A 14,491-nucleotide genomic window follows, 5' to 3' on the forward strand; every position below is an offset into this window, starting at 1 on the left:
ATGCTGTTACTGTAAGAATACTTCACATAACATCTACATGAAATTCGCTTTGTTCTTGTTTCTTTACAGGCCACAACCATTTCCCTCCTATTCTGCTGCCTCTCTTCCCCTTACTTCTCTCTGATATTTCCTCAAAAATATATTCTACAGAGGAGTAAAGGATAGCATCCTGACTCTCCATCCCCTTGCTCAGGGAGTACATTAGAGAAGTTTCACTTCATAGGTTTGCTACCTAACATAATTATATGGAGCCCTACCAAAGAAGGCCTACAGGGACATTTGGAAGCAAAACATAGCAATCACCATTGGGGGGTGGGGGGGTTTACTTTATGAGAAAAAAAATTTAGTAGTTGGGATCTATGTAGCTGACTCACCAGACATTGTGCAACAGGACTGAAATTATAAACAGCTATTTTGGCATGCATATTGAAGACAGTTCTGTATGGGAGCTTTGCAAAACACTGCTGGCTGAATAACTTCTGTACAAAATGTTCTTCAAATTGCTGGAAAAGTTTAGTGTATGGCAGTAGCTGCAACTAATTTGACTTTTGTCTTTCCAGCCTCCCAACACATCCAAAGGCTGCAGTCCATATTCTGGACAAATAGGGAAGTTAACAGTAATAGGATTGGAACATCACACTCTGGAGAAAAGCTGAATATATACAAAAATTACTATCTTTGTATTTCTAGGCACTCTGATCAATTAGTACAGAGAAGGTTTTAACAATGTTAACATTCTTGAGGTTGCATATCAGCATCACTTAGAGGCAACTTCCAATAAATTCAGTAGAAGTAAAATCAAATGCCATTTCTAATGACACCTGACAATCTATTTAAATAAAAAGACAGCCTTTTTTCCTCAAGGGAGTAAATCATGTCTTTTTATTAAGTTACTCCTTCTAAAAGATATCCATAATGTTTATTCCCATATGTAAAACATTACAAAGTTTATTAGCTTTCCTTTAAGCTCCACTTTAAATAATTTCAAAGGGCTATGGGAAGCTTAATCTTTTAAGTACTCCTTTTGTGATGAGCTTCTGGAATCACTTTCTAAAATAACTTAATTTTGAAATTAAGTTTTTAAAATCTTAAACTATTCTCATAACTGGGAAATTCAAAAGTTATCCAACTTTAAGAAACAGCTGTGCTTTTGTTTTGTAAAAAGTCAGTTACATGTGTTCATAACTTCTACTGAGGCATGTCACTTGCCGCTTGCCAAGTCTTGCAATATTTTTCTTTTTATTCTCCAGCTAATGAAAACCTGACAATTTCAGCTTTCATGTTAAAAAAGACTTCTAGTCCCCATGCTTCACACAATGAAAATATGACCCCAGTGCACCAGAATGGCTCAGAAACCAGAATCTAATGGGAAAGTTCTGTTTTTTAAATCTCATAACTTTAAAGCCACTTTGAGATTCCGCTCATGACATTTTCAGCACTGGAGGGTGGCAATACTACATTTGGGTCTGAAATTGTCCACACTTGGTCTCTGCCCAAAAGGTAGAGACTTCTAGTGTTTATGGTTTTGTAAAGGGGTATTCTGCTTTCTTTTTTGCAACTGTTTAACCACAATCTCAAGGCTAAATCTTAGAAAACGTTCTCCAAGATTGGAGTGTGTGTTTAAGGGTTCTTTAAGTCTACGTTTATTTTTTCCTAATTTTAAGAGCTCCTGTTAAAGGGTTTTTTCCTCAGTATAGTAGGAGAGATGCTGGAATTTTAGTGTTTTATAAAAATCAAATTTGTTGCATTACCAAAATCAGAAGTTGCAGTTTCTCTTATGTTCCCACTTAAGTTTATGAAGTGCTGGTGTAAATGACATACACCACTTATTTTATGGTGCTGAACAAACAGTCCTACCCTAGAGTTTCACACAAATACTATGCAGTCCAAACAAACTGAATGTGAGTAATTAAAGCAGGAACACTACATTAAAAGGTGGGGGTGGGAGTTAGAATTCCTTTCCTTAAACAAAGGAAGTGAGCTTTTTAGTAGGCCCTAAAAAGCAGCACAAAAATCAGTGTCTTTGTCAAAAAAAAAGCTGCTCCCAGAAACTCCCACTTTAATTAAAAAAAAACACCACACACCACTTATTTGTAGGAAAGGAAAGTGATTTAAGATTTTTTGCTAGCAAGTTTCACAAAAAACTTATGAAAGGTTTGTATAACAAACCAAACTTGTGTTTATAATGCTCTTACTTTTAAACCTGTAAATCATGTAAACTGACTTCTGACACTTACTGTGACAAAGTGGAGTTTTATTCATCTTATGTTGCAGGAGTGTCTTACTGTCCTATACTAATACTGTGTGTACCTCTGTTTCCCTGTGTACTGTGCCAATATTTTGGAGGGGGGAAATGGGTGCAACTTTTGCAGAGGCCTTCAGGGCAGGTGAGGCTGCCTAGCTGTGTATGCTATGGCCAGTGTCCTTTGTAACCCGAGACCCAGGAGGGGTGTGTGACCAGGTGATACCCATTGCTGCTCCTCCTCTGTCCTGCTTCCAGGGCAAAAGGTATGTTGGAGGTCAGATCACTGGTAGCTTGGCAGTCTGCTTGTGGAGACTAGAAGAGGGGGAGTCCAGGCTGTCTGGCCCAGGACTCACCATGGACTTGGCTGAAAGTCACTGACACCTGTGACAGCAAGCTCTGTTCTACGCTGTGTTCCTGTCAACTAAACTCTTCTGTTCTACATGCTGGCTGACCGCAGGAGTTGTGGTGCATGGCCCTCTGGCTTCCCCAGGAGCCCTGCCTGGGCGGACTTATTGCAAGAAGCACACAGGGAGGAAAGGGATGATGAATGCTCCAAGGTCAGACCCAGGAAGCTTCTTCCGTGGTAATAATATGTTCAGAGAGGAGGCACGCTACACCAGAGTACTGATTGGCTTTGTATGGAGTAGTTCCAGAGCACTGGCCCGGTGACTCTGTGACAGTTAGACTACACAGAGATCATTTACTACTGTCAAATTATTTCCACTCTTCCTCAGACAGCTGGAGGATACAAGTGCATCTTTGTTTGGCCTGACTTTTAGCCTGTTAACCATGTCATGCCTATAGGCCGTTAACATCCTATTTAGTTCCACGTGTAAAATCTATTTGAAATCTTGGGAAAACTACAGTACCTAGATGGATGGTCTTAAATTATTGGCTACTTCCATTAAAATTTATACTATACCAACTTATACATTTCTGATTTGTTCTGCCTCAAAGTTAATTTTCCTATTATGAGGTAAGCTTTTCAATTATGAATGCTCTTTGGTTTTAAGAAGATTTTGTATGTGGGTATAACTTTTTTCCATTCTATTCCAAGATCATTACCTGGTATCCAATTGTTAAAAAAAGAAAAACCACTGCACCCCATTTTGAAGGTAATTATTATGCAGCTGCAGCAGCTCTTAGTAATAATTTTGAGTCAGGTTTCAGACTCAATCGTGAAGTGACCTGTCAGTTCTGTTCCTGAATTAGTAGTAATAAAATGTAGCCAAATAGGATGATCTTACTCAGTTTACCTGGTCCCTTGAAATCTGTACTTGTAGCAACACTGGAATCTGCTCCTAAAATTCCTTTGACAGCTGAGGTCACATGAGAAAGTTTGGCTCTATACACCTCTACCTCGATATAATGCTGTCCTCGGGAGCCAAAAAAATCTTACTGCATTATAACTGTTATATCGAACTTGCTTTGATCCACCGGAGTGCGCAGACACACACACACACCCCAGAGCACTACTTTACCGCGTTATAGCTGAATTACTGTTACATCAGGTCACATTATATCGGGGTAGAGGTATCCAAGTACCAACACATGAAGTCTGCAGTAAGTTTCATTGACACTCAGTGCAAAATTCATACAATGTAGACTTTGCCCCTGGATTCTAGACCTTAGAGTGTTACGATGAGATCAAGAATGGTATTCCAATTTAACCAAGAAAAGGGCAAAAATTGAATAGGTCATCGCTAAAATTGTCTAATTTGTTTAGAAATAACCTGTCAAAACATATTAAACTTAACATTTTTACAGCACCATATGAATACTGATAAAATGGTTCTACATGTAGAGACATATGCATCATCCCTATTTTAAGGGGAAGGGAGGCAAGTGACTGATCCATGGCTATGTAATGAATCAGTGGTATAGCTAGCAGCAGAGCTCAGGAGTTCTAGCCTTACTCTGAGTGAACATGTTGAAAATGTTCTAGCTATGCATAAGCCATACTTTGCATCCAATATGCCTGGAAAGTCCTGTATACAAGACACAGGAATGTAGGCAAGATACATGGCTATATACCTACTGAGCTATACATGGTAACTTGAATGATCTAGTACTCAGAAAACTAAATCCAAGAAATGGCTTATGTAACACAATGCTCCTGGACGGACAGTCAGAAGGGACTGAACATCTGACTTCTGGAGCTTGAGCCTATGTTAAAAGGCCTGCTTTCTTAGTTTGACTGTTGGAGCAGACTCAGACTTATGTGACCCAGTTACTCATGGAGCAAAGTGTTGTTGCTTAGGGGTTCAGATCCCAAGTGACCAGGACAAACTGAGCCAGCTAGCCTTGAATAAGCATCTGTTCTCTTGTTAAACTTTCTTAGGTGTAAACATGTTAAGGGATTTAATCTCCACCAACTGTGCTACTTTTAACACCACAAATCATGGCCTGCAGGATTTAATTTGTTTAATAAATTAAGCATTGCTTCCTCCAAGCAATTTGCTTAAGAAATTTGTGTAAAAAAATTTCAGTGCTAACCCTCTACCTTAGATGTATTCCTATATAGTTTCTGCAAAATGCATCCATCACAAATAAATTACTGCAAATTAGGAAAGAATGTACAGCCCTGAATCCTTCCAGCTCCTTCTTGTATATGTCGTCTTTCAGAGCAAGAGAGACTAACTAAAAGTAGTTTCAGAGTGCTTCTATTTATAGAGTCTTAATGCTGCTAAATTACCAAAAAGTTAAGATGAAGCATAACAAACCACACTTTCGTCTCCTTCTATAGTTTCCACTGTGTAAGACACTGCCTCCATTTCAATGTAAACCAAAATGTCTTAAGAGCAGTGCTAGGACACACATTGTACTACAAACTAAGCTTTGGGGACAGTTTAATAGAGATGAGTAGAGGAGGGCTGTAACTTCTGTGGACCCTCAAAGGAAAGGTCAGAATTGTCTGAAATGAGTACTTTGAAGACTTCAGGGTGAGGTGGATGAGGAGAGGAAGGTAGAAAAATAAATAAAAACCTCAGTCTACATGTTTTTTATGGGCTGCTCCTGTGGTAAGAGGTCTGTTTCTTAGTCACCTGTACATGGCCTAGCACAACAAAGACCCAAGCCTTAGGGATTCCAAATGCTACAGTATAATTAAAAATACCTACTGAGTTGTTTGGTGCGTGCGTATTGCAACCCTGACTACTGAACACAAAAAAGAGTTAAGCCATTCAACAGAACTACTGTTTCACCCAAAGGTGCACATCTTACCATCACCACAACTAATATATGCCACTGACCACCTACCAAAACCCTAATTCTGCTTACCTTTAAACTTTCTGCACAAGCCCTTTCACCCAATTATTTCTCCCCATCAACAGCAGTTGTGGATGTTTGATGGTGTAGTTGGCTGTGTTTGGAGAGAGGAGTTTGGTAAAGGGTTGTGGGTAGAGGGAGGGGATGATAGGCTGGCATCCCTAGGCAGGGAAGCAGAGCTAGTGTATCATATGGTACTTTTGGTAATGGTTAGGTGTGTGCTTATGAGTGGAATAGAGGGTATGTACTGTTAAGTGGCTTAACTTTTAACTTCCTTGCTTTTGTGGGTTTGTGTCAAATATTCTGTGTGTGCAGTAACGCTATGTATTTCACAGATTTTGTATATTAATTTCCCAGGTTTTTAGTGCTTAATTTGGGAGGGGAAGTGGACCTGCTTATCTAGAAGCAGTGGGAGTGCTAAGTGTTCATCATGGCACACTATCAGCACATCAACCTTTTTCCCTTCTGTGCTGGGGGGGGCAGAAATCGAAGTGTAGCTGCTAGTTCAAGTTTTATGTGCATCAGGCTCTTTCAGCAACCCCATCAACCAACCTTGTGTATACAGCACAAATTCTGTTATAACATGAATGGCTAAATCAAATGACCCTAAATAAAGTTTCTAAAAAAAACCCTATCCTTCGCATCAGATCCACCTGCCTCTCTACATAAAGTTTGGTAATGTTTGAGTTTAAGGAAAAGCATTCAGAGCCCCAATTCAGAACATTCTTATTTAAAAATGTATGAAGAACTACACAAAAAATTAAGAGGGCATCAAAAAAGCAATCCTGTGAAAAGTTTCACACCATTTAGCCATCTGGTTTTAGATAACAGGGATGTATGCCTCATTATTTATCAGATGAGCAGATAGGACACACACTTTCACAGTCAGTCACAGCTAGCATTTTCTTTACCAACTGAAGGAAGGTTACATCAGCTGTATACCTCCACATTTCCTTTTCTAGAAGGATAGCACTGATGTGTTCCTCATTTGAGTTAATCACTGAAACAACTATTAGACAAGACAATGAGGAATAAACAGAAGTGAAGCCAAGCAAGTGTTGTAAAAAATTCCCTGATAATAAGGAAAAAAGACTACTCCTATGTAAGCCAAGTCATAGTCCCAAAAGTGCACTTCCACAGAAAGTTGGTCCATGATTACTAGGTGAGCCAAGGCAGTGTGGTCCAATATACAGGTCATCCGGTTGGGAATTAGACTTGGGATCTATTCTCTGTTCTGCCATACCTGATGTTACACACCAAGAAAGTCAGTTTCCACATCTAAAAAAAAAAGTGTTTCCCCACCTTTGTAAAGCACTTTGTGTGAATGAGTTATGAGTACTAAGCATTAACACACATCTTGGTACACATTTACACTTGCAAGATTTCTTTTCTAAGAGGAATTTAGAAAAATCTCTTTTCTGAATAGCATAGGAGGAGTTTTATTAAAATCCAAGTGTCAAATCATTAACTGAAGTGTAACATGAAAGAACTCACTGGCCAATATCTTGCATCTAAGACTTCCCCCAAAATCTACTTATATACAGGTTAATCCTTAAAGTGTTCTCTAGTTTACTGAACAGTCTTGTTCAAGACAGTGGTGCTATACCTTATTACACAGGAGGGACACAAACCTAAGCACAATTGTGTGGGCCAAACAGATTCTACATATTTTAATACAACTTAAAATATAAATCAATACAGGTGCCTTTAAATTCAGCTTGTTTCATATGTATTTAGATAGAAATAACTTATGTACAGTATTCTGTTTACACACTTGTGTAAACTAACATGAGAAACATGACAAAGGGCTAATGAATCAGCTGTTAGTATACCATGTTGAAGCACCCCATTCTAGACATAACTCAGCCTTCACAGAGAATGTTCTAGTTAGCACCCCTTATGCTTTCATCTCTAGTTCTGCTAGCATGCTGGCAGAATGACTTGAAGCCTGAAAGCCTTCTCACTCCTTTATATCCTCATTCATGCCATATAACCTTCAGATAGAACAAACAGTTAAATACAACAGATCAGGTATAGCCTATTAATTGTGCTGTCATTTTTAGAGTTGAGACATTTTACACTTATCTATAAGAAATGCTGTGCTCTGGCAATACTAAAACTTACGGTCCACACTTCCCTGTAAGGCCAGAAGATCCCAATTTTACTTAAACAGATTTCCCTCCAAGATCCTATAATCACCATCCCGATAGACAAAGGATATGCATAGGACTCATTTAATTGTGTTCCTTATTCAGGCACTGATTTAAAATGCTACATACCAACAGTGGTGGGGAAAGATGGTAAAACAAAGTGACTCTAGGCCATTTCATGGCAGTGCAAAGCACTACCACTACAAGGCCAAATATTTGTATTTATCTTTTTTGTATGAAAAAACATGTTGAAATTCCTCCTTATAGTGCCCTTGAAATTAATCTTAAGAATCCTGCACAAAATTGGTAGATATAGGTGTTACTTCTAAAAGCAAATATAAAGGGTCTTACCTGACATCCAGAATCCAGTCTCAGTGAAGATTCTCTTGTATGATATGCATCAGTTAAACTGCTTCCTCTGCTTCCAGACAGTGTTCTGGCACTTAAAGAGGAGGAACTGGAGGGTTGAACTGATATCCTTCGAGGAATCCTTGAAGGTTTAGACTCCATTCTCAGTGTTCTACATGAGACAAAAGTTATTTTCCCTTCCCCACCTTTGTTGTTGTTGGTAGTATAGAATGCAACAACAGATAGGTATGTTAAGTTTGTCATCAATACTTACTGCATGCATGCTTTATATAGCAATTTTTAAAGCACAGGCCTGGGAACAAGGAGACCTATCTTTTAATTCTAGAATTACCTTATGGTCATATAGCAAGTTAATGGCAAACTGCATCATGTTTTACCTTGGCTTTCCTATTGTAAAATAAGGATAATACTTCACTACCACCTGTTTATAAGTTATTTGGTGATCCTTTGATAAGAGATGCCAAGTGTAAAGCATTAGTTACCTATGGCATACTGAGGCAGATTACTAATACAGACAAATCTCCCTCACGCAAAAAAATTGTTTTTCTCTGCTAGGTCTTGGCTAAATTACCTTTTGGTTTTTCACATTTTTCCACCAGATCTACCCCGGTTTAACATTTCCCCCACCACTTAGAGGTCTTCCCCCCCCCCCCCCCCCCGGTCCATCTAGCCGCAGACTTTCCTTTGGCAGGAAGGCAAATAGGTTTTTTTAAACTTCCTTCCTCTATACTTTCCTGTGTCAGAGCCATGCATTACTCCTACAGCATCAGCACTTCTACTTCAGTTGGCCAGACACCTGACTGAAGAGAGTCTAGCCAAGGGACTAAAGGTACTATCAGTGTTCCATCCCACTCCCTGCAGGTCCAAAAAGTGGGTTGAGAAACTCTCAAAGTAATTACATTGCTACTGCACTGCTGCTGCTCTCTTCCTTTTGCAAGTCTCCTTCAGTTCTCTTCCTACCTCTATTCTGGATGGTATCCTTGTAGTGCTTTCTAAGCAGCAGCATGAAAGTGGCATGAGCTTTGTCAGTTTCTTTATCCCAGGAATGTGTGCAAGGAACAAGGACACAAACACGCTACTTAGGTGTGCAGAGAAAGGGGAAGATAGAAGGGCCTCATTCTGTACTACCACCTGCACTCACATCAGGGTTAAATTAAGGAAATCTGTGCCTAGGGTACTAATCCACAAGACGACCCACTATCACCCCTCTCCCAAATAATGATCCTGCCATAATACCACCCTCCTTAGGTAGCAGCATGCTTCTGAATTCAGATGACTGGGCAGTTCACACCTCTTAGCTATTGTTCATGCCCTTTGCAGCTTCAGACAGACATTGGGCACTCAGGCCTGGTCTATGCTTAAAATTTACATCAACATAGCTACAGCATTCAGGGGTATGAAAAAGCTACACCCCTAAGAAATGCAGCTATGCCGATAAAACCCCTAGCGGAAATGCAGTTAGGTTGATGGAAGAATGCTTCCATTGAGCTAGCTACCGTCACTCGGGAAGGTATGTTTTGTCTAAACTACAGACTTTACAGCAGTGCAGCTGTGCTGCTGTAAGGTCTCCTGTGTAGCTGCTCTATGCCAGCGGGTGAGAGCTCTCCTGCCAGAATAATTAAGCCACCCCTAACAAGCAGCGGTATATGTCAGCAGAAGAGTGTGTCCTGCCAACATAACGCTGTCCACAACCAAGCTTTTGTCAAACTTTTTTGTCGGTCAGGGGTGGGGGTTTTCACACCCCAGACCAACAAAAGTGCTAATGTAGATGAAGCCATAGTGTTCCTACAGCAATGGAAAAAGCTCTTCTACTGCCATAGGCTGTATCTACACTACAGGATTATCCTGGCATAACTATGCTGCTATAGTACCCAGAGGATAGACATGGCTTCAGTTCATGTTTTAAAGCTTTTCCTGGCATGCATGACTTGAAACTTATTCTGATTTGATAACATTTTACATCCACCAAGGGAAGAAGTTACATGGAAATCCTGCAAACTATACTGTATTTGTCACAATAAAAGTTTCACAAAAATCTGTCAGACTCAGTGGCTCCCTAGATTGTGCTAAATATTTTGAATGTTAACTTAAGACACTTAGAAAAAATTAAATTCCTACATGGAATCATTTCATTTTCCAGTTCTAGCACTTTAGGTCTTGTCTACACATAAATGCAGGAATAAGAGTGTTGATTTAAAACAGAATAGCTATTCTAGACTGTCTTCACATGGACTTATTCCAGAATAAGTACTGTTTCAAATAGTACCATGTTAAAGCACACTGGGGAACTGTTAGTACATACCAGCAGGGTTTATGTGCACCAGTTAAGTGTGTGACATATTGATGCACTTTAGAAATCACATCCTGTAGTGTAGACATTGTGTAGACATGCTTTTATTTCAGACACTGAGTTATTCTTAATTTTTTCTGTATAGCTTTTCCCAAATGCCTCATGTGCAGATGAGCCCTTGAGTATTCTCATATTAACCAGTACAATTTAACTACCTTAAAGGTAAAGACATGACTTAAGGATTGTTTTAAACCCAACAAAAATTAGTAGCGTTAGTACCAGGAATCTGAGCACAATTTTACATGTGGGGGGGGAGGAACCCACTGCAAAACTGTGTCCAAGGGGACTTAATGTAAGTGATAAATGTAACTTTAGATATTCAAATTACCATTGCATTACAATGTTACATAATTGTGTTCCACAAACAGTGTAGAGAAAATATACTGGTTGTCTTACCAGTGCTAAAATATATTCATTTGACAGCTGTGTGTATAATTACTGGGTTTGACCATACTTAACTTACATAGGCTTCCTTGACTGACAACATTCCTCTTCCCTGACACCCTCACTACAGCATTTTACTAGCTACAGCAATACCTGCAAATTACACAAGTACACAGCACTGTCTGTTCACTTGACAAATTACACTGAAAAGGAAACCTCAACTGAAACCATTTTGGATTTTTACTCTGAGAGGGGCACTGGGACGTACCCAACTCTGATCTCAACTGTGGCAGAAATGAGTGAACACTGATTCAGTAGGATTCAAAGTAGCACACTTTTGCAAGTTCTAAAATCCATTTAGACACTTAAGGATTAGACAGTTACACTGAAAACATTTAAAGTAGATTTGTGGTACTGAAAACAGTTAACTAAAATTTTACAAGTTTTTTTTATAAAGTGTTCAGCCAATTAATAACTTGGTAGAGTGTATGTTAAACGCTAGCAACTGGCTAGGCAACAAAATTTAAGTCAGGGGTTGGCAACCTTTCAGAAGCGGTGTGCCGAATTTTCATTTATTCACTCTAATTTAAGGTGTTGCGTGCCAGTAATACATTAATGTTTTTAGAAGGTGTCTTTCTATATGTTTATAATATAGAACTAAACTATTGTTGTATGTAAAGTAAACAAGCTTTTTAAAATGTTTAAGAAGCTTCATTTAAAATTAAGTTAAAATGCAGAGCTCCCCGGACCGGTGGCCAGGACCCGGGCAGTGTGAGTGCTGCTGAAATTCAGCTCGCCTACCCCGATTTAAGTTTTAGCTCTCCAGAACTTTGTTTTAGAAGCCCATAGACTGGTCTCTGAGGAAGTGCTTAGCACTTAATCCCCAGGAAGACTGACTGTTGCCCAGATCAGTTCAAAATCCACCCCAGTCAAAAAGGCATGGAGCATTTGATACTTTTGTCACTACAAGTAAACTCCCAGGCCAAACCACAGCCATTGGGATGAGCCTCATAAGATGCACGGAAGTAGTGACCGTGTTCAGCCAGCTCTGCATTAGAGCTGCTGCAGATTTTACTGAGAGGGACATATGATGTACTCAGCACAATCCAAAAAACAATCACTGCATATTAAAAGAAATGAGAAACTAGATAAATAGGGCAAGAATCTACTACTGACCTGGCAGCATGGTGTGCCCTTATGATGTCCAGTTCTGAAAAATATGGGGTACATCCCTAACTGAATGGACATGAAAAGAAGATTTTCATGGATAACTGTTTTCCTTAATATAATAAAGTACCTTCAGTATTAGAAGTAACCCTTAAGATCTCTTACCACTTTCTTATGACAGTGGTAAGTTTGAGAGGGGCTGAAGCTTCTCTAAATCTCATTGCCTCCTAAACACTTAAGCCTGGTCTACACTAGGCGTTTAAACTGGTTTTAGGAGCGTAAAACCGATTTAATGCCACACCCGTCCACACTAAGAGGCCCTTTATATCGGTATAAAGGGCTCTTTAAACCGGTTTCTGTACTCCTCCCTAACGAGAGGAGTAGCGCTAATATCGGAATTACCATATCGGATTAGGGTTAGTGTGGCCGCAGATCGACGGTATTGGCCTCCGGGCGGTATCCCACAGTGCACCACTGACCGCTCTGGACAGCAATCTGAACTCGTATGCAGTGGCCAGGTAGACAGGAAAAGCCCTGCAAACTTTTGAATATTTCCTGTTTGCCCAGCGTGGAGCTCCGATCAGCACTGTGGTGATGCAGTTAAAAATCAAAATAAAGAAAGAGCTCCCGCATGGACGATGCGGACGTGATCGCTGTAAGGGCAGGCAAATCTGTTCTATCAGCGCTCCGTTACAGAAGACGAAATTCAAAATCATTTTTAAAAAAAAATCTCCAGACAGACGCCATAGCAGGGGCTAAGCGCACTGCTCCGTGACAAACGTAACAGAAAGCCCAAGAATCAAATGGACGCTCATGGACTGGAGGACTCAAGCTATCCCACAGTTCCTGCAGTCTCCGAAAAGTATTTGCATTCTTGGCTGAGCTCCAAATGCTTCTAGGGTCAAACACAGTGTCTACGGTGGGTCAGGGCATAGCTCGGCAATTTACGCACCCCCCCACCCACCCCCAGAAGTGAAAGGGAAAACAATCCTCTCTTGACTCTTTTACATGTCACCCTATCTTTACTGAATGCTGCAGATAGACCCGATGCTGCAGCACTCAACACCAACATCCTTGCTCCCCCCCCCCCCCGCCATGGGTGGCTGATGGTGCAATACGACTGGTATCCGTCCTCGTCATCAGCGTATTGGCACATGGGGCAGTGCAAAAGGACTGGTAACCATGCTGACTAGCATCGGTGAGGTCTATCAAGGGTGCCTGGCCCTAATTTTTTCCTGGTAGATGGTACAGTATGGCTGATAACCATCGTCATCATAGCAACAGGGGGCTGAGCTCTGTCAGCCCCCACCCTTCATGTGTAAAAAAAAAAAAAAAAGATTCAATTGCCCCTGGACTAGCAGAGGGATGCTGGGCTCCTCTGCTCCACACTCCTTACTGTCCTGTCTGGACTATCATAGCATCTGGAGGCTGCCTTCCACTCATTTCTCCCTAACAAGTCAGTGTGTCTTATTCCTGCATTCTTTTTTACTTCATCACACAAGTGGGGGGACAATGCTACAGTAGCCCAGGAAGGCTGGGGGAAGAACCGAATCAACAGGTGGGGTTGTTGCAGGAGCACCCCCTGTGAATAGCATACAGCTCATAATCTCTGCAGGATCTGACACAGAGCAGCTGCGCTCTCTGATACAGTGGTTCTCTAGTACACTTGCCCATATTATAGCCAGGACTGATTCTATTTTTAGATACCAAAAAGGAGGGACTGACTCTGGGAGTCATTCCCAATTTTAGCTTTTGCGCCCCTGGCTAAGAGCAGCCAGGGGCACTTATGACAGCAGCAAATGGTGCAAAACGACTGGTAACCATGCTCATCTTTTTACCAATTTATGGATTGGTAGATGGTACAGTATGGCTGATAACCATCTCTGCTGTCATGCAAAAGCATGCTGCTGTGTAGCGCTGCTGAATCGCCTCTGTGAGCGGCATCTAGTACACATACGGTGACAGTCACAAAAGGCAAAACAGGCTCCATGATTGCCATGCTATGGCATCTGCCAGGGCAATCCAGGGAAAAAAGGCGCGAAATGCTTGTCTGCCGTTGCTTTCACAGAGGAAGGAGTGACTGACGACGTTTACCCAGAACCACCCGCGACAATGATTTTTGCCCCATCAGGCACTGGGATCTCAACCCAGAAATGCCAAGGGGCGGGGGAGGCTGCAGGAACTATGGGATAGCTACAGGATAGCTACCCACAGTGCAACACTCCAGAAATCGACGCTAGCCTCGGACCATGGACGCACACCACCGATTTAATGTGTTTAGTGTGGCCATGCGCACTCGATTTTATACAATCTGTTTTGCAAAACCGGTTTATGTAAATTCGGAATAATCCCGTAGTGTAGACGTACCCTTAGGTGTACCAAAGGGGTAAAAGATAGCCTTGTTTCTCCTTCAACTATAGTACTGGCAAGCCAAGAAGCCACTGTCTTACCCTTCTCACAATCCATCAGTGCCACTAGGTACAGTAAAAAAGGAGAACCAGGTTTAAGAGTCTACCAGTTCATCACAGAGAAGAGATGATAGGGGCTGGCACTGACTTG

General features: G+C 40.9%; 1 protein-coding gene across 15 annotated transcripts in view; it reads right to left on the reverse strand.

The window, feature by feature from the left end:
• The window catches only part of MARCHF7 (membrane associated ring-CH-type finger 7), a 37,079-nt gene that overhangs the window by 19,912 nt on the left and 2,676 nt on the right, over positions 1–14,491 (reverse strand). For 12 of the 15 annotated variants that reach the window (XM_039493598.1, XM_039493600.1, XM_039493595.1 and 9 more), the window contains exon 2: positions 8,014–8,182. In XM_039493598.1, the coding sequence (XP_039349532.1) occupies positions 8,014–8,182 (169 nt within the window). Of the gene's footprint in view, positions 1–8,013; positions 8,183–10,844; positions 10,919–11,941; positions 11,982–14,491 lie in introns of those variants that run through there. The other 3 variants (XM_039493601.1, XM_039493603.1, XM_039493602.1) reach the window with 3 other exon arrangements.

The sequence above is a fragment of the Mauremys reevesii genome, linkage group 11 (genome assembly GCF_016161935.1).
Source record: "Mauremys reevesii isolate NIE-2019 linkage group 11, ASM1616193v1, whole genome shotgun sequence".
In the NCBI taxonomy this organism is placed as follows: Eukaryota; Metazoa; Chordata; order Testudines; family Geoemydidae; genus Mauremys; species Mauremys reevesii.